The 20959-nt window shown below is 37.5% G+C and overlaps 1 protein-coding gene across 1 annotated transcript; it reads left to right on the top strand.

Annotated features, from left to right (window-relative positions):
- The first annotated feature begins 1422 nt into the window (after positions 1 to 1422).
- Positions 1423 to 19734, top strand: LOC140803057 (uncharacterized). Its single transcript, XM_073158748.1, has 8 exons — positions 1423 to 1652; positions 3589 to 5307; positions 5407 to 5526; positions 5619 to 5673; positions 14954 to 15102; positions 15463 to 15549; positions 18115 to 18243; positions 19419 to 19734. The coding sequence occupies exons 1-8, from the start codon at positions 1581 to 1583 to the stop codon at positions 19533 to 19535; spliced, it is 2448 nt and encodes an 815-aa protein (XP_073014849.1). The 5' UTR covers positions 1423 to 1580; the 3' UTR covers positions 19536 to 19734.
- The last annotated feature ends 1225 nt before the right edge of the window (positions 19735 to 20959 follow it).

Below are 20959 nucleotides of genomic sequence, written 5' to 3' on the forward strand. Positions count from 1 at the left end.
ACGCCTTAATGACACGATAAAACAATAGTAAAATCAAGAATAACGCACAATCGAAATATAAATTAATTCAAATCACGTTCGGGGTAGGATCCCCTTTAATCCCAACAAATAATAAATTTAGCTACTAGAATTCATAGTAAAAATAAATGCAACAATGTTTAAAACGAAAGAAACTAGATTAGAAATACTAGGCGAGACGAAATCTGCGAAGAACGGTGCCCGGAAAGCTTCAAATCTTCAATCCAAGCGCAAAGTTCTCTCCACAAGCTTGTGACGGCTGCCAAATCAAGTCTGAATAATCATGAATTCGTGCCTCTTCCCTACCATATCTTCCCTCTCCAGAATTAAGGAATGGAATCGAGATTGATCTTTTTCCAAAAATAGGTGGCGCTCGGGCGGTAGAAAACTACCGCTCGAGCGCGGACTCTTCTGTAATTGGGCATTGTAAAACATCTCTCGCGCTCGGGCGGTAGAAAATTACCGCCCGAGCGCCAACTCCTCTGCCCTTTTTGTCTTGACTTGGCACTTGGCTCCGATTTTGGTTCTTCCGGTCGTGTTTCCTGCAAATTCATCATGCCCGAGTGAGATAGGATAAAATGCAAATATTTATTCTAAAATGAACAGAATGTGATTGAAACAAACGATGCGCAATGCAAAACACACACAGATTAATGCAATAAAACACGTAAAAACGACACATATCATGGGGCGTAGGGTTAGGTAGGTTAACTCTAATCGCTAGCTTAGGCCCATCAACCATGTTAATTAGGCCCATTTAGCCCATTTGTGCTTAATTAAAATATTTTGTTTAATAAAGTTTGAGAATTTATTAGTCGGGTTGTCAATACGTTCGTATTTTTGTTGAAAATCCGACACCGATAAAAATTACGTTTCGGCATATAAAATCACTTCACAACTCTTTATTTTCAAAAATAAGAAAAAACATCACCCATATTTTAAATAATTAAACACAATTATCCAATAAAAAATTTTCCATTTTGCAGTCATCGGTCTCCATTGCTCGATCGCAACTCGAATAATCTTTAAAAATACATTTTAATGCAAGCATGCATAAACTTATATTTTAAGCATGTCAATATGCACAACATAATTAATTTATACAAGTAAAACAATTAATTGAAATACACAAAGAATTTAATAACTTATATGCATGTGGTTCGCGTGAACCTTCGAATTTTCGTGGCTTTACATCTTGGGTAGTAAATGGGTGAAAATTATAAATATATATGTCAATGATAATTAAATATAGTGAAGGCCAAGTGAAATCACACACTTATCGTGCACACCTCATCGGTGATCACAAAGTGTGCACGCTAGGTGTGCATGACATTAAAATTATATATATATATATATATATATATATATATATATATATATTATATATGTATATAGTATATAATGGAGGATTCCCTTAAATCTTCCATGGAAATTGGAAACAACTCCTTCTCACTTCTCGAATTCCCGTAGATTATTCTACTCCCTCCAAATATGTATGCCACAGTACAGTGAGCAGGCCACACATTTCTGTGTGATTAGGGTTTTACGATAAGCTAATTTCGATGGCAAAAGCTCCTCCTGTTGCGGTTCGGTGGATTCCCGAAGATGATCTCTTATTGAAGAATGCAGTTGAGGTAAATGTAATTTATGGTTATTTTTGCCTCGCCCTTTGATTGATTGTCTTGTTAATATCATTTTTTAAAAAAGTTTTTGTAAGGGAAATCTGAGGTAATTTTTCTTGAATCAATTGAATCTAGTTGTTGATGATACATCATTATGTTGCGAAAGAAATCAGTTATTTATCATGCATATTTGATGTCTAATTCTAGAATTGTGAGAAGTGTTTCTTTGTGATATTGTTTTTTGTTATTCTACACTCTTCGATGGTCAGGATAGAATCACAGTGCTAGATATGTTTACAAAAATGCAAATATTCTCTCTTTTTTGTAGCACATATAGAAAGTGAGATAGAGATGGTCAAATTTAAAATTTTTAAGTTATGCTCGGTTTTTTTTAGTATAGGACTAAACCTTGAGGTGAGGAGGGAGTATCTCTCTCATGGTAACCAATTTTCTCCTTGAAGATTTAAGAAAAGTATATGGATTGAAGATGATGTTTGCTTCTTGTTGTGATTTGGCCTGGGGAAATTAAAATCATTGGTTTTAAAGACATGATTTTGATGAATAGCTTAAGAAAAAAGAAAAGCAACAGAAACTCCAAGCAACCTTCTTAAGCTAAATAGGGTTCGAAAAGCTGAAGACATTCATAAATTCTATCTCGAGTAGGACATTAGAAGGAGCACAATTACCTAATGAAACTGTAAATATCCAGTTATGTATAATATGTCTCTATTATGTTCCTGTCGACATTTTTCAGAATTCTTAGATTCATTGGCAAGCTTCAGGTTAGAGCCCAAACCTTTCTAGCTCTGTCTGGTACTTGCCAATTTATAAATTAACAAATATTCTCCCAACTCCAACTCTCAAAAACTCTTGTAGTTCAATCATGTTGGTGTCTTATATGCTTTTATTGAAATCATCAGAAAATTAGATGGAAAGATAGTATGTGAGACTCAAAAACATTTGTGAACGCAAGTGCTTCGTAGAGGACCTGAGAGTTGCCTTAGGAATGCTTGAATATGTATAGTTTGGTCTAATGACAACCACTGATTATAATTTGGCTTTTATTCACTCTTAGGCTTATGACACTAAATCTAATACTTCTCTTTGTCTTGGCCGGACTTTTGGCCTTGCCAATCCAGTGATGTGATTTCCTGTGAGCCCAAATTTCTTGGGATCGTGTTGACTAGCGGGGACTCAACAAGGTCCTAAAATTATTCACAGTATTTGTGTTCATAAAAGCTCTGGCATTCTTTTGTGTCCAATCAATAGTCTATGACCCATTCCTTTTTTATGCTTTTTCTAACATTGAAAACAACCAAAAATAAATAAAAAATGAAAAGAGTGAATGGAAAGCTGAAAATAAATTACATAGATGCTGTTACTTGACTTGAATGGCTATACTTGAATTTCTATTTTTCTCGTCCAATGATGATTAATTTTTGCACCATATTTTCCTGATTACCTGCAGGCTTTTAATTCTAACAACGTGCCAAATCCAATATGTTTTGTTCTCTTAGTCACACTTCCAACCTTGCCAGCCCTTCATGGTACTTGCCAATAATCCCTATTGTTAGGAGCTCACGTCGACTAGTAGGAACTAAGAAAAGTCCTACAAACTAGTCACAATAATCTCCTAATTCCTTGATGAACTCCAGTTGTCAAGAACTCTAGCATTTGCTCGTCTCCAAGCCATTGTCTATGACCTCATAATTCATATCTGTGTATCATATTGGTGTTTCTTATACTTATCAGATTTATGAATGAGAAGAAAATGAAATGAATGGGTAGATAGAGATATTGAAAAGTAAATTGCTGTGAATGTCAGTGCTAAAGCATATAATTTCCTGTCCTAACGATAATAAATTGTTGCAGCACTTGCTTGTTTAATTTCTATTAGACCTTTGTTCTAGCAATGCAGTAAATCTGATACTTTCTGTTTCTTGGTCAGGGTGGTGCATCCTTGGAAGCACTCGCTAAAGGTGCAGTCCAATTTTCTCGCAGATTTACTTTACGAGAACTGCGTGACAGATGGCACTCTCTTCTCTATGATCCAGATATTTCAGGTCAATCATCTGCTCACATGTTTGAGCTTGAGATCTCTGGCTTCAACCCTTCATCAAAGTTTGTTAGATCTGATAATAACTTGAAAGGAAATAAAGAGATCTCACAGAAGAGGAAATTGGGCAGTATCCGAAGGAAATATTATGCCATGCGAAAAAAATTTCGTAGTGAATTTTTCAGTAACTCTGCTTTAAGTTTATTCGAACCTGATCCTCTTGAATTCAGTGGGCATGGTGCTGATTTTCAGAAGCGGCTGACACTTGATGGTAATTCTATGGGTCAAAATTGCATTCTTGGAGATAGTATTTCGGATGATTTGCGGCTACAGGAAGAAGACTTGGATATCCTACGGCATGCCTTTCCAGAAACGGTCAGGGATATTACTGCGGCTTCGGATACAACAAATGTACCTCGGACTCTCTGTCCACGTTCCATTGAAGAAAATTGTTCGAAGGGAATGCTCGGACGTTATGGATTTGATAAGAATGTTTCTCCATCATTACGAGGTACCGGAAACAATATGTTGAATGCAAATATTGAAAATAGAAACGGCTCGTTTACTCTCAAACATTGTTCAAGAAATGAAAATACTGAAAATGTTTCAGTTGAATTTGAGGGCTTACCATTTAAAACAACCAAGGCAGACAACTATTCTTTTCAAGAAATCGCTTTTGCATCTGAACAACCTCACTTACGTCACTTGAGAGTACAAGACATATCGGCTCCTCCCATGCCTGGCATGTGCCTGCAAGATGTGGATCAGGTTTCTGATGATATGCTTCATGATAGTGCTAATGGTCAGGGAAACAGATCTGCAGTGCACACAGTTGAATTTGCAGACCCAGATTCACTTTTGAACCTTTCAAACGAGAGTGAGATTCTCCTGATGGATGTGGAGGAAATGCATGCAGAGGATCAACATTGTTCTAGTAATATCACTCCAGTTATTCAGGATTCTCATATTGACTATCAGGAAAATGATGTTGCAGTAGTTAATATTGAGGCAGTAACAGTTTCAGAAACTAATTTTACACTTTCTCCAACTGCAAATCCTGTCGTATTGGAAGCCACTGCAACCTCTTCTCCTGGAGCAGAACAAATAAATCCGCAGTCAGTGGTTAATGTTTCCTCGAAGTCATCTGATATCACTGAACTCGGCAACGGCCAGATCTTCTGCACGTTGAACTCTGAGGATACGGAAATTCCGTGCAATGACGACATATTCTTACTAATCCATCCTTCCGCATCATTTGGTTCTTCTGTAACACAACCAGACCTCAGGAGTTCCGTAGGTGCATCTGCCGCAGCTCATGGGAAGAATTATGAACAAGTTTTTAATCTTCCAACTAAATCAAATGATTGCATGAATGCTTTTGGAGGACTTCAGAAGGTTGGGATACACAGCTCGCCAGAATCACATTCCACTCACCAACTTGTTGGCTTTTCAGCGAAAATTCAAATGAATGATTCTAGAACCAACACCCTACTTCCTGTGTCTGCCTACAAGGTCAACGGAGATCCCGGTAAAGGTGGGTTGGTGCACACAATTTCAAATACACCTAGCAATAGGTTGACAGAGAAAGAAGTTGCTGGAGTAGCTATTAGGGTACTTGGCTTCCCCTTTGCTTTTAAGTACGCATTTTACTTGCTGGAGGATGTGATTGCATTAACATCTATATCTTACTTGGTTATTCGCTCCTAACAGGTGAGAGACAGCCCATCAACGGTGACATTTCCTGAATCAGTTGACAATTCCTCGGGGTCAGATCAGGAAGAATCACTGATTGATGCTGAAGTGCCTTATTTTTCTGACATAGAAGCTATGGTATACCATCTTAACATAGTTAGTTTTAAATTAAATGTTTGCCCAGCAAAACTAGTTTTCTTTGATTTTGATCTTGTATCCTATGCTTACAGATACTTGAGATGGACTTAGATCCATATGAGCAAGACTCCATCATTACTAGGCAAGGTAATATATGCTGTGCTCCAGTCAGTTGTAATGAATTCAACCTGTGTATCATATTGTAATATCAACCTCCATTACTGAATACTTTGACGTCATAATTTGGGTGCAAATATTGTTTCTAATTTTGCCAAAAATGAAACCCTAGTGAGAGAATTTTTCGAAAATGCTCTCTACCCCCAAAATTCCATCTTTACCGATAACCCATAAACTTCAGTAATGCACCACAGTATACTACTCCCCTGATCGCAACCGGCCTTCGAGCCCGGCGCCGCTCACCGGCCGTCAGGAAACTAGGGTTACGGTCTTTTTTCTTGTGGGATTACTGTTCGTCTTTTTCCTATTCCTCAGATTTATCTGCGCAAGGTTAGCCAGGAAGTAATTTGTTGACTTTAGGCAAACTTTGATTCATTTCCGACCACCAAACCATCCTTCTTGGCGATTGGTTTCATCTTTCCGTTGCTCAGTTGCAGGGTTGGTGGCCATCATCTTATGCCAGCATCCATATACTTTGGCCACTCTTTGCTCATATACAACCATTTACTATCCTTTTCGATTACCTAATCGTTCCACATTCCTCTCAAATGTTAAGGAGAGAGCTTAGCAATTTCAATACTGCTAAGGCAGTAGAGGAGGTTAGAATAGAGCAAAAATTATTTTTGATTTCAATGGGCAAAAAGGGAGAATCTATTTACGTAACAGGAAGAACTCGGAATGCGAGTTACATGCTGGAAATTGGCCGTGAAAGTGCTTATTGGCTGAGGAAAATTATGGGGGAGTACATTACCAACCCCAAATCACATACTACTTTTAACAGATTAAGGAAGGGGGAAGTAGTTATTTCGGTGCAAAAGTTTGTTAACAAACGAGGAAACTACATTGAAGTATCCAAAATTGAGCGTTCCGGTAAGAAGCAGCGAATTATAATTCCAAGCGGACGGTAAGAGGAGTGCTGGAAATGTCTGGTTTTCTTTGTCAGAAAAATTCTGAACAACGGCTTATGAAAAGGAGCATATCACTTGAAGGGCAACCAGCAACCCCGACAATCTGTGTTCAGTGGCAAGAACAATTCAAGTCCTACAGGATCCGGGAACATTGATGCACATAAAGAATTCAGACAGTGCTTGAGTAAAGAGTGCAATAAAGCACTGATTGTCACGAAGGAATGCGTTAATATTTCTTGGGAAATGGTAATGTTTGCACTTGGTAAGGCGGTTGGGAAGAAGGTTGAGATCTTTCCGTTCGAAGCAAACCAAGCACTGTGGTGGCCAAATAGTAGAGACGATTTCGAATTTTATTTGAAAATCAATAGATGCTTTTTGGAGAACAGGATCTCCTTGACTTTTGAACGTGGGAGGAGCGACATCAATACTACAGAGGAAGTTTACGAATGCTGCAATAGTTGGATCAGGATTGTTGGATTACCATGGGATATGTGGACGACGGATGTGCTCAGAAATGTGGGGGATAGTTGTGGGGGATTGGTGGATATTAGTCAAAATACTCTTTTGCTCAAGGACTTGGCCGCTGCTAAAATCAAAGTGGTGGGGCTGGAAGGGGGATTCATTAATACTTCTTTGCTAATTCAGACACCGCGTGGTCCTATGAATTTGCGAATTTATGTCGATTCGATTAACATTTCAGCGTATGATGTTTATGAAAAAAGATCCTATGCACAGGTAGTAGTTGATGGTGCTAGAGTAATAGCTGGATGGAGCAGAGTGAAAAGACCTATACAGGAAGACAATGGACATTCTAAGCAACTACCCGAAGCGAAGGATGCGAAGACCACAACAGAGGGACGGGGAGGCTGACCAACAAAAAAGCAATGGAAAAGAAGCGGCATTGGGAGGAGAGGCTCATTTAAATCACCAAGAGTGGAAGTATAGCAACACAAAGATCATTCAAGGGATGAAAGTGTTTCTTGGTAAAGAACAGAGAAAGGAAGGGACAAAGGGTTCTAAAGTGTTGGGATCACAACCAGTGAGAGGGAGCAAACAAATCAAGATTCTCAAAAGGCTTAGTCCGAAAGAAGTGGATGCCTTCAATAAAGGAATAGTCCAATCAATGAGCAACAAAGAGAACGAACATACAAGGCATTGCGATCGGCCAGGGGGTATTAGTACGCAAGAAAAGAACTTTGAGGTCGTCTATACCAGAAGAAAATCAAAGACAAATAATACCTGGTTTAATACACAAGATGAGGAAATAACAAATATCAAGAAACAGTGGCTGGATCAAGGCTCATTGCATGGGGAGAAAGATGACACATGGGAGGACAAGGATTTTACAAGGGATCAAGGCAGTGGTTCCGAAGAGGATAGTGATTTTAGCGATATGGGAAGTCACATGTCAAACAGCTCGGATACGACAACACACACCAGCTTGGGTTTGGAGGACATATGAGATCTCTTTGCTTCACCTTCGGATAAGGTACACAACAAACTCAATTCTTCGCATATTCACTATTCCGATACTTCAATCCATTCTTCGGCCTTTTCTTTCAATAAAAAATCGGGGGAGGGGAGGGATGTCGAGGTTGAGGGAGGTTCAGTGGTTGGTGAAAAGTCGGGTATGTCGGGAATTAATATCCACGGGCGTGATAGGGAAAGTGGGGGGATGATGACATTGTCCAAAAATGATGGAGACTACGGTTGTTTGGAGAACATGGGAGTAAAAAAGGTGGAGATTGGGGATGATTTGAAGAAAGATGGGATACGCCAAACGGGAGGAAAGGTGTTTCGATGAAGATCTTCTCTTGGAATATAAGAGGTGGAGGATCGGCAACGAGGAGAGGATTCATTCGAGATATTCTACGCAAGGAGAAACCCGACTTGGTTATTCTACAAGAAACAAAAAAAGAATTGATGGATAGGAGATTTATATCAAGCGTGTGGAAATCAAGGTTTGTTTGTTTTTTTTTTTTTTTTTTGATAAGAAACTAATATATATTGATAAAACTTAGTTAAATATTACAACATTAAGTGGACAAGCCATCCACAAATCGTGGTAAATGAAAAAGATTACAGCCTCAACTTTCAAGAATCAACAGAGGATAAAACACCAATCCCTAACAAGATCTGATAACATTAAATGGCTAAAAGCCGGAATCGCAACTGTCCATCTTGCCACTCTGATCTTAATTGTTTCCCACAGATTATCTGAAGTCTCTTCTATGTCGCTGAATATCCTGTTGTTTCGTTCGAGCCATATCGACCAAAATAACAATGAATTATGATCAGCCAGAACTGGTTTAGACTTTTCCCTTTGAGATAGCAATGATCCATAAGGTACATATCGCCTGATTTGAAGGGAACGGTCCATTGAAATCCCAAGTGTTGCATGACTTTGTTCCAAATACTTGTCGTGTAAGAGCAATGAACCAAAATGTGATCCTGTTCTTCGATATCTTGTTTACACAATACACACCACTGAGGACATAATTCATGATGAGGATTCCTAATCTGCAGCTTGTCGTTCGTCTGCAATTTCCCCAACGCGACTATCCACGAGAACACTTTCACCTTATGAGGGATTGGCACTTTCCAGATTTTATCGATGAAAGGAAAAGATGAGGTAGAGCTACTGTTGAAAAAAGAAGAGTAAAAAGAATTAACTGAGAAAAGACCCGAAACATCTCCCAACCAAACCCTGAAGTCCCTAACCCCGACACTCACAGTAACCGAATGCAACACTCCAGATAAATTTGTGAACTCTTCTAATTCTGCATCGTGCAACCCTCTTCTAAAGCTCACCTCCCACTGAACTGGAGATAGACCTAAACTGCCTGGGACGGAGTAAAAATGATTTACTGTTTTGTTCTTAGACTCTGAAAGAAGATAAAGAAGAGGAAAACACTCTCTCAAAGGAGACAAACCCACCCACCTATCCTCCCAAAACCTCAATAAATTTCCACCCTTAATAACCGAGCCAATCAAATTCCAGCAAAGTGAATGAGTCCGAGAGATATACTTCCATGGGCTTCTAAACGTCAAATTCCTTGCCTCGCACAAATCCCATCCGTTACTCTGTACTCCATAAATACTGCCAACAACTTGTTTCCACAACGGGCTTTCCTCAATTGCACCTCTCCACCACCATTTTCCGAGTAGTGCTTTGTTCCTTAGAAGTAAATTACCTAGTCCTAGCCCACCTTGTTCTTTCGGTTTGCTAACTTGATTCCAATTAATGACATGGCAGTGCGAATCTCCATCATTTCCGTCCCATAAGAAGTTCCTCATTAGTCTTTCCATAATCTTTGCCACACTGTTGGGGACCCTGAACAAAGACATAAAATAAGTGGGCAAAGCACTTAAAACCGATTGAATCAGTGTCAGACGACCACCTCTTGAAAGGAAACCCCTCTTCCATCCAGCCAACTTATTGGACATCTTGGAAATGACCGGCATCCAAAATTCCAATTTGGTTGGGTTACCTCCTAACGGTACGCCAAGGTATCTGATGGGCCAACTTTCCATCTTGCATCCAATTGTTCTTGCCATGTTCTGTACTGTGACATCCGATTGGTTCAATCCAAGCAATGAGCTCTTCTCAAAATTAATCTTCAACCCTGATCTTGTGCAAAAAAGCTTTAGGATTTCGACTACTGCAATCAAATGTTGATCTGTTTGAACGAGGAATAAAGTGTCGTCCGCAAACTGAATATGTGACACTTGTACTTTGTTTCTTCCCACCTCAAGGCCTCTAACAGTGTTGCTGGATTTTGCTCGATCGACCAAACCCCCTAAACTGTCGATCACCAAATTAAATAGGAATGGTGATAGCGGATCTCCTTGTCTGAGTCCTCGCTCTCCTTTGAACTTACCTCTCGGTCGCCCGTTAATGAAAATCGAATATGATACATTGGACACGCAACCCTTAATCCACTTCCTCCACTTAGTTCCGAAACCTTTCTTATCCAATACGAAATCTAGGAAACTCCAATCTACATTATCGTATGCTTTTTCGAAGTCAACTTTCAAGATCCAACCTTGTTTCCTCTTCCTTCTATATTCCTCAACCACCTCATTTGCGATAAGGCAACAATCTGTTATATGTCTGCCCCGGATGAAAGCACACTGGTTCTCCGCCACTGTTTTGCTCATCACCTCTTTCAGTCTGTTTGCTAGGACTTTGGATAAAATTTTGTACAAGCTGGTTACTAAACTGATCGGTCGAAAGTCTTTGATTTTCATGGCCTCTTGTTTTTTTGGAATGAGACACAGGTATGTCTCATTTGTTACCCCATTTACGATTCCATCCGTGAAAAATTCCTCGAAAACTTGCAACAGATCATTCTTAACCGTGGCCCAACATTTTTGAAAGAAAGCTAGACTGAAACCATATGGTCCCGGTGCCTTATTTCCGTCACAATGAAACACAAGGTTTGTTGATTGGGTTCATTTACCCTCAATTGGATCATCAGGGGGTATTTTGGTTATGTGGGATCCAAGAGTGGTTATTTTGGTTATGTGGGATCCAAGAGTGGTATCCAGCACGGACAACATGATTGGGAATTTACAGTCTCGGTATGCATAGACAAAAACAATGATGTAGATGGTGGTTTACAGTAGTATATGGACCATGCACAACAACACTTCGAAACAAGTTCTGGGATGAGTTGGCGGGTTTGAGGGTTCTGTGTGGGGAAAGGTGGTGTTTGGGAGGGGACTTCAATGTTGTGAGATATGTGACGGAGAAAATTAATAGCCACTCAGAAACAACAAGTATGGCTTGTTTTGATATGTTGATACAGGAGTTGGAACTGTGTGATCCACCACTACTGAATGCGAAATTTACATTGTCAAATTTGAGGGTACACCGATTTGCAGCAGGATAGATAGATTCTTGTTTTTGGGAGGGTGGGTGGAATTATTTCCTTATCATAAGCAAACTGTTCTGCTGTGCATTACTTCGGATCATTTTCCAATTGTATTGGAAACACAGAAATTGAAGCGGGGGCCTTGTCCATTCAGATTCGAGAACATGTGGCTGCAACATAAGGGTTTTAAGGATAAATTTATGGATGGGAAGGTTATAAATTCATGAGAAAGCTAAAGTCGATTAAGGAAGAGATCAAATCATGGAATGATGACGAGTTTGGGAAGATTGAGATGAGGAAGGCAGAATGCGAAACAGAATTATGAGATTGGATGAAATGGAGAGTGAGGGGAGGGTGGATGCGGATGGGGTGGCTGAAAAATTAAAAATTAAATGTGAGTTGGAAGAGTTGGTGTGCCGACGACATAGAATGTTACACCAAAATCAAAGATTAAATGGTTAAATGAAGGAGATCGCAACACAAAATTCTTCCATTCCTTGCTAAACCACCGAAAAAGAAAATCAATGATTACTAAATTGGAAATTGATGATGGAGGGGTTATAGAGGATGAGGATCAAATTATCAAATTCATTGTTGATTATTTCCAAGCATTGTACAGTAACAGATCGGTGAAAAAATTTCGGATCGAAGGAGTGGAATGGGGAACTATCGATGATGATATGAGAGCTGAACTAGAACAACCTTTCTCCGAAGAAGAGGTTAAGAAGGCGGTGTTTGCGTGTGACAGATGCAAAGCACCGGGGCCCGATGGTTATACTTTGGCACTTTATCAGGATTGTTGGGATACAGTTAAAGGCGAGTTAATGATGGTCTTTGTAGAATTTTACGAAGGGGGGGATCATAAATGGGTTGACCAATGAAAACATACATATGTTTGATACCAAAGAAACATGACTCGCTAAAGGTAAAAGATTTCAGACCCATTAGCCTCACAACGAGCTTATACAAGATAATAGCAAAAGTGTTGGGTACAAGAATGAAAAAAGTGTGTCACATACATTGTCAGAAACTCAAAATGCATTTATCGAGGGAAAGCAGATATTGGATTGTTGTTTGATTGCGAATGAGATGGTGGAAGAAGGGAGGAAGAAAAATAAAAAAGGATGGGTTCTGAAAATTGATTTTGAAAAAGCGTATGACAATGTTGAATGGGATTTTCTGGATTTTGTTTTACAGAAAAAGGGCTTTGGGGAGAGATGGAGAGGATGGATAAGAGGATGCGTGTCTAATGTCTCGTTTTCAATAATGATTAATGGGAGACCGATGGAGAAATTTAAAGCATATAGAGGACTTAGACAAGGAGATCCTTTATCACCATTTTTGTTCAATATGGTTGTGGATGTTTTGGGAAGATTGGTTGACAAAGCAAAAGAAGAAACTTCATCAGAGGGTATGAAGTGGGCCGAGACAAGGTGGAAGTATCATATATACAGTTTGTGGACGATACTTTGTTTTTTTGTGAAAATGGAGGAACAATTAGGTTTTTTGGTCCGAGTTTTGAAGGCATTTTGTGATATGTCAGGATTGAGGATCAATTGGGACAAGATTGCTTTATTGAGTTTGAATCAAGAAGAAGCGGAGGAGGAAGATATAGTTAAGGGGATCGGGTGCCGTAGGGAACAATGGCCAATAAAATACTTGGGAGTTCCTCTAAGGGGTAATCCTCTACAAGTGTCTTTTTGGGAGCCTATCATGATTAAGATTAATAGAAAATTGGCAACATGGAAAAAGGCGTTCTTGTCTAAAGGGGGTAGAGTGGCATTGATTAATGCGGTATTGACTGCTCTGCCTATATATTTCTTGTCTCTCTTCAAGATACCAAAAGAAGTGGCGTGGGATGGAGAAAGTAATGAGGAACTTTCTGTGGGATGGGAATGAGGGAGATTCACACTGTCATATGGTTAGATGGGAAACAGTTTGTCGCCCGAAAGAGAAAGGTGGATTAGGTCTTGGGAATATATGTTTGAGGAATACGGCGTTAATGGGAAAATGGTGGTGGAGGTTTAACGTCGGAAGTGATATGCTGTGGAAAAGAATAATAAAGAGTAAGTATGGGTTACAAGAAAATGGATGGGATGCGGGGTTGGCTAAGAATGTGACTTTTAGATGTCCGTGGAAGTTCATTTCTACAACATACCCGACTTAACACCGACTACTAAGATTAGTCGTTCGAGGGGGGACTAAAATAAGGTTTTGGGAGGATATTTGGTTGGGGGTCTCATCTTTCCGGGATTTGTTCTCTTCTTTATTTCAGCTTTGTTTGGCTCGTAATTTGCCTATTTCCTATTTTGCTTCTTTTGATCCTTCGTCACAAATCTCTCTTGGGACTTGCATTTCCGTAGATCTCTTCGTCAGGAAGAGATCAATCAGTTATCTTCGCTTTTAGTAGTTCTGGAGGGAGTTAGATTGGTGGAAGGGGTTGATGATTATCAAAAGTGGGAGGGGATCCGTCCGGGAAATTTTCAGTAAAATCTTTTTTCCAGTCATTCTTCACATATATTAATGGCCCACAAGATTTCAAGTTTCACAATATCATTTGGAAAATACATTTTCCGTCGAAGATTCAAATTTTCTCGTGGACAACAATTCTTGCAAAATTACCGACATTCGATATGATGCAAAAGAGATATCCTAATTGTTCTCTTTGTCCCAACTGGTGTGTGTTGTGTCGTAAGCATGTGGAAACACAAGATCATTTGTTCGTTCATTGTAAGTTCACTCATGCGTTGTGGTCGCGGGCTTTGAAAGAAATGCAACTGGTTTGGGTTGTGCCGTAGACAACCCAAGATTTGTTTACTACGGATTTGGGTCATATGCTTGGCAAAAGAGGTAAAATTTTCTGGAGAGTGGTGATTCATGGAATTAGTTGGGCGGTTTGGTTGGAGAGAAATAGAAGAATTTTTGAATAATTGGAAGAAACAACGGAAGAATGTTGGAGAAAAATCAAGTTCTCAGCAAACTGGATTCGGGGATAAAAACTTTCAGGGATTGTCTACATTTGATATTTGAGGGATTGGTCATATGTGTATTGTTAGAACATAGCTAGTTCATGGCAGTGGATCACTAGTCCACTTCTTGTACTGTAAAATTCTAATTAATAATATTGTTATGTTTCTTATCAAAAAAAAAAATAATTTGAGTGCAAACTTATAACTTTATCATTTTACCATGTTTTTTTCATGTAATGTTAGGTTATTTCATCCCAAATCAAAGTCTTCTCTGTATGACATTCATAAATTGCATAGAACTTCTTATATTATTTTTCTTGCACTGTAACGTATTTTCAACATCATGACTGTAACGCATTTTCAACATCATGAGCCTATAGATGAAGTTTCCATGAATTGTTGCGTACATTTATTCAATCGAAGGGTTGCATTTTTAGTGCCATTGTATTGCTTGGTAACGACTCTCATTTTGTTATGTTGTTATCTTAAATTCCAGCTACAAGTTATATGTGTGATGATACTAAGAAGACAATCGTTAGGTTGGAACAAGGTGCTCGTTCCTGTTTGCAAAGAGTAATGATGTCTCAAGGAGCTCTTGCTGTCTTATATGGCCGTCATCTGAGGCATTATATCACGAAGCCTGAGGTTCTTTATCCTGATCCATTGGAAATAAGATAATAAATGATTTTCTTATTGATTTCTTTTCTTTCATTCGTTTGTTTTTTTTGGAGGCACTTGATTTCCGTTGCTTCTTTGTTTAATTATGTTCTTATGTCAACTTATGTTGTTTTATAGATCATGTTTCCCTTGGTGCTTGGGTCATGTCTTGTTAAACCCTTTTCTTTTGTCCTATTAGCTGACCTCAATTTATTATTGGGGCTGCATTTCTTCCATCATTTGTGTCCTTTAGTGCCATCATATTGATAAATTTGGTTAATTGTTCATTGTTCGTTTTGGTATTTTTCAATTTTTCTGGATGAATGCTTAATGAACTCTTGTTTATAGATTGTGCTTGGAAGATCGACGGAGGATGCTAATGTTGATATTGACCTGAGGAAAGAAGGCCGAGCTAATAAAATATCTAGGCGGCAGGTGTGCTTATGCTTTCTTCTTCTTTTTTTTTGACCTCTTTAGGATTACTCAACTGATGATGAATCTGAGATCATCCCTTATGAATTATGCTTAGGGATGCTTAAGGGTTCTGTGGTTCTGGGTTCCAAGGTAAAAGCTTGGAACCAATTAAATCCGGATGCTTGGTTCGGTATTCCTGGTCAAGTCCCAGGGTGAACCAAACCGGTTTCGGATCACGAAACCAATTAATTTTTTTTACTTTTTATCATTTATTGCATGAAATAAAAGAAGGATATAGTTATAATAACTATTTCGTATATGAGAGAATATTATATAAAAAAATTTGTAAACAATGTCGAAAAAAATAAATATATATTTATTGAAGTTTCAACTTAGATTAACATGGTAATTAACTCTCAATTTTCATCATAATCAATAAAAACTGTTTTAGAAATTGTGCTAAAATCTCATAATCTCTAAATCCAAAAAATTTATGAAACATATTAAGAAGAAGAATTAATGAAAAGAGGAGTGGTATGGTACTGAATGTCATAAAATCTTTCAGTTCGTTTAAATGTTTCTAACAAAGCAATACATTTAGTAATAAGATTCCAATAATTTTCTTCTATTTGCAAAGTCGACGAAACAATAGAATTATAAAACGGATTAAGCAAATATTTATACGGTTATATGGTATTAAGAAAATGAATAAGAGAATTCCAACGAGTTTCAATAATAACATGCAACATTTTATGTGTAACACCAATACTTTCACATATGTGTTTCCACTCTTTACCATATCTTTTTTGACCAACAATTTACCACAAAATTTGAATTTTTGTATCGAATTACTAATTTAATCAGAGAAATAATCTTTCATACATAAATTGATTATATGACATGCACTTCTAATATGAAATAATTCACCATCTAACATCGGTTTGAGAATACTCTTTAATTGTCTTATCGCAACATTATTGTTTGATGCTAATGTGATGAACCTGATTTTATATATACACGATACTATCTACAAAAATTTATAATATATCTAGCAATCGTATAATTAGTGTGTGCTTCGTCTAAAAATTCAAAAGCCAACTTACATCAAATGTCATCAATCCAATGGCATGTAACGATAAGATAAGGTTCCTTTTTTATACTAGTCCAAATATCGGTTGTCAAACTAACTTTGCTCTTAAATTTTTGAAAGATGAATTTGCAAAACCATCATACTCACAAATAATAAAAGGCTGTACGCATTTAACCACAAATTTAACAAAAACTCAACGTGAAATTTCAGCTGTCATTACAAAATTTGAACAAGTTATAGGATTTATTTGTTGTTTGGTTGATTCTTTATCTCATGTATACAAAGTTTGTTCATCACAATTATTATTTTTAACAAAATGTTTTTCGAATGTTCCGGTGCCTCCGTCGGAACCACCCGCTTTATATGAATAAGAAATTTTGTATATCTTACAAATTGCAACAATATTATTGGTATCATATTTTTAATGAATTTTTGAAGTGATCCCAAATTTTGCTTCATTTTGCGAGACCAAGTGTCTTGCTCTCGATCATGCCGGTTGTCCCAACCTTACCAACTGCATCTCTCATGCCCCCATTGTCACGGGCCAAATGTTCTTTCTCTTGGCCTTCGAAATTGGCAGCCATATCGTCATATTCGTGGTGGAAATTAGAATTATCTTCAAACTCAAGAATCATGTTAAAAACTTAACATTATTCCTGCGAACACCACCACGACTTGAAGAATAGTCCATCAAAAAAATTATTGGAATAATAATATTAAAAAAAAGTACACTGATTTTTAGTATACTCTGAAGGAAATAAATTGTTTCGCCGAAAAAAGGCTAAATAATTTTATATAGTTGCGAAAATAAATTTATAAAAATGAGATAATTGAAGAGTTAAGGCAATTGGTAGATTTATTGAATTGCAAGAATTGTCAGAAATAAGAGAATTGTAGTTGAGAGATGTGAGGAGTTTGCAACAAACGATTCACAATTTATGGCCAAAAAATTGGACCAAAATGAAATTTTTTTACAGATGGATCCCAACTTAGGGGCCACCACCCCACAGCTACAAAAATAGGTCCATACCCACTTTTTTTAATTATATTTTGAACCGGACCAGTTCCGAATCTGGTTCTACTTTGTTCCCCAACAGCTACAAAAATAGGTCTATACCCACTTTTTTTAATTATTTTTCGGATCGGACCAGTTCCGAATCCGGTTCTACTTTGTTCATGAAATAGGTTTGAACCAGGATCGGAACGGAACCGGAACCGTCCTATTACAAAGAACCACACCAAAGCATTTTGTTTAAGGGTTTGGGCCGGTTCAGATTCGGTTCTACGAAACCGGTTCTTAATGGGAGCTTCCAGAATCCAGACCAGTTCTAGGTTGAACTGCCTCCGTTAACAATCCCTAGTTATAATTTCCAAATGCATGTTTTTTTTTTGAAGATGTTGGAGATTGATCCAAATCCACTATGGACAGTGATGATTTTTTTGGTGCATATTTTGATTACAAAATCTTTTATGTCAATTCTATTTGTTTTTCTTAGGCGATTATTAAGATGGAAGCTGATGGATCTTTCTTTCTGAAAAACCTTGGCAAGAGTTCAATGTCTGTTAATGGCATGATAATAGAAACTGGGCAACTTCTGAGCCTTAGTTGCAGTTGTTTAATTGAGGTATTATTCTTGTATACTAAAGATTGTATCAATTTGTTTTTTCTCAACAAAAGGTTTCATCATGAGATCAACTTCATCACCACTCATAACCTATTTCATAAGTATTTGAAAAGTTTCAATTGCCATTTATTTTGGGTGCATACGATTCATGTACAAACTTTCACTCATTTCCTTTGTCCTGTTTGATGTATCTTATTACAAAAGCTAGAGTGAAAAAAAGTATCCACATTATGGGTGCTATTGGCATCATCACTGTTTTTCTCAGTTGTATAAATTAATGTTAGGCTTCATTTTAAATTTGTGTATGCTTCGTACTAGGAAAAACAAACTCATCGTTGCCAGTATGTTGTTTTTGCTCAATCAAACTGTCATGTAAGATGGAATTTACCAGTTGCCTTCCACTGAAATTAACCTGATTGTTTTAGATTTTAATTATCATATATGACCGTATCCCACAGCCTATCCCTTACAAAAGCAGCTATCCTCCTGTTCCAAATAATGGAAGATGTCATCCCCTGCTGTGGGGGCAGCAAATGTGAATTTAGTGACATAATTTTTCACCAATTGATATAATCTTCTTTGTGAACCACCTAGTGCTAAATTTTCTTATTGAACTTGGCAAATTATCTCTTCGCCCATTGATATAATCTTCTATTCTTCTTTAAGAAACGTCAGTTTCTATTTTTCATTTTCTTAATATATAATGTAAGCATATGACATAGATATAGACTCATACCTTGTCCATACGTTCACTGGATTTGAAAAGATTGTGGACCTGTATGGCCTTGTCTAGTTTATGTGCAGGAGATGTGTATATCATCTTATGAAGTGTAGCATACATAGAAAATCAGTTGACAAATCTTCGTTTTAAATTCATTTGGTAGCACTTAGTTTTTTGCATTATATTATCCAACACTAACCAATGTCATTAGCTCGTACGTACGAGATATATAACAATCAACCAATGGTCCAACACTAACCAATGTCATCGGCTTGCCTGTATGAAATATATGGCAATGTCATTAGATCGTCCATACAAGATATATAACAATCAACCAATGGTCCAACACTAGTACCAATGTCATCAGCTTGACTTTATGAAATATATGGCAATCACCAACAATTGATTTTGGGTTGTGGATTGTGTTTTGACTTTTTAAATATGCGATGTGCAGATTAAGGGAATGAGTTTCATGTTTGAGATTAACGAAAGATATGTGAAGCAGTATTTGGTAAATTTTGGCCAGAAAAATAAGAAGTCTATCAAATTCGAACACTTAGCCAGAAGATGAATGCGGGCATGCCAGAAAGGTTTCTTGTTTCTTTCTGTATATATTTATTAGAAGAGCTTGTGTTCGAATTTATGTATGTGCTTCAGCTACATGTAAATATAGCAGGTTTTAGCTGTGTCCGATTTCTTATGTGACTCTCCACGTATTCACTCTGTTCTTCTGTATAAATATAGTATCTTTTTTGTAATAATCTATCAGATGGCATTAGGTTATGTGTTGGTGGTGTTATTGTTTGTTCTCATGATTTTGAAACCACCTCTGGAACAAGCTATATATCTTTCTCATCTGTCAGTATAAAATTGTAGAGTAGGTCTTATGTGAGACCGTCTTACGGATCTTAATCTGTAAGATGGGTCAACCCTACCCATATTCACAATATAAAGTAATACTCGTAGCATAAAAATTAATATTTTTTCATGGATGATCCAAATAAGAGATTTGTCTCACAAATACGACCCGTGAGATCGTCTCACACAAGTTTTTGCCAAAATTTTATAGGTTAGGATTTTTTTTATGGAAAAAAAGAACAAAAGTTACGCGTGCTGTCACAAAAAATGGATTTTAATTACTGAACAGTATTGGAAAATAATAATGGACTCAAAGAGAATGTGTTAGTTCCAAAATTAGATTAGCCGAGCACGGATGAACTTGGTGGTGGGCTGTCTCATCCACTGAAAATTCTACAGTTGGTTTGATCGAGCGCTTCTTATCCCAAGAAATCGATCTGATAATGTTAAATGAGCAATGAATTAATTTAATCACAGGTGCAGGAGTCTGAGTTATAATAAGGGGAACAAAATAAGTTTTTTGTTTAGGATTATTCGATAACATTTTATTTCTATTGTATAGAGTATAATGCATATGTAATATTTTGCCATGTAAATTGGGTTTCTAGTTGTGTATATAATTAGGCGATTTCGAACATTATTAATAGAAGAAAAATATTATTCATTCTAAAGATTCAATATTCTTTTATCTGGTGTGCATATTTTCCTCGTACTTGGGTTGTTCACATGGTATAAGAGCTGTAAGGCTCTATAACTCTATTGAGGACTCTGTGAAGGAGCAACGACATCTGGGTCCTGTTCTTCACACCGTCAGAATCGATCTTGCCTGGGATGGAAACCCAACATCTATCGACAGTGAAGCAGAACTATGTCTGGGCCACAAATCCATCACCCTTGCGTCTCTTGTGAAGGAAAGACCACTTTTGGGCGGCAAATTCGATATCTTGCAGACCTTGAACAAGATCGATTACGTCTGGGTCAAAAGAAGAATCGAGTTTGGAAGTCTCCACGGAAGTTGTGGGTTTGAAAAGACAAGACTCGTACTCTAATGGGCTTGAACACTTATCGGTCCATCTCACCATTCATATATGAATGTCAAAATATTCGTAGAATAGGCTGAGTCCATTAAATAGGTAA

This window comes from Primulina eburnea, chromosome 10 (genome assembly GCF_022965805.1).
Source record: "Primulina eburnea isolate SZY01 chromosome 10, ASM2296580v1, whole genome shotgun sequence".
Lineage (NCBI taxonomy): Eukaryota > Viridiplantae > Streptophyta > Magnoliopsida > Lamiales > Gesneriaceae > Primulina > Primulina eburnea.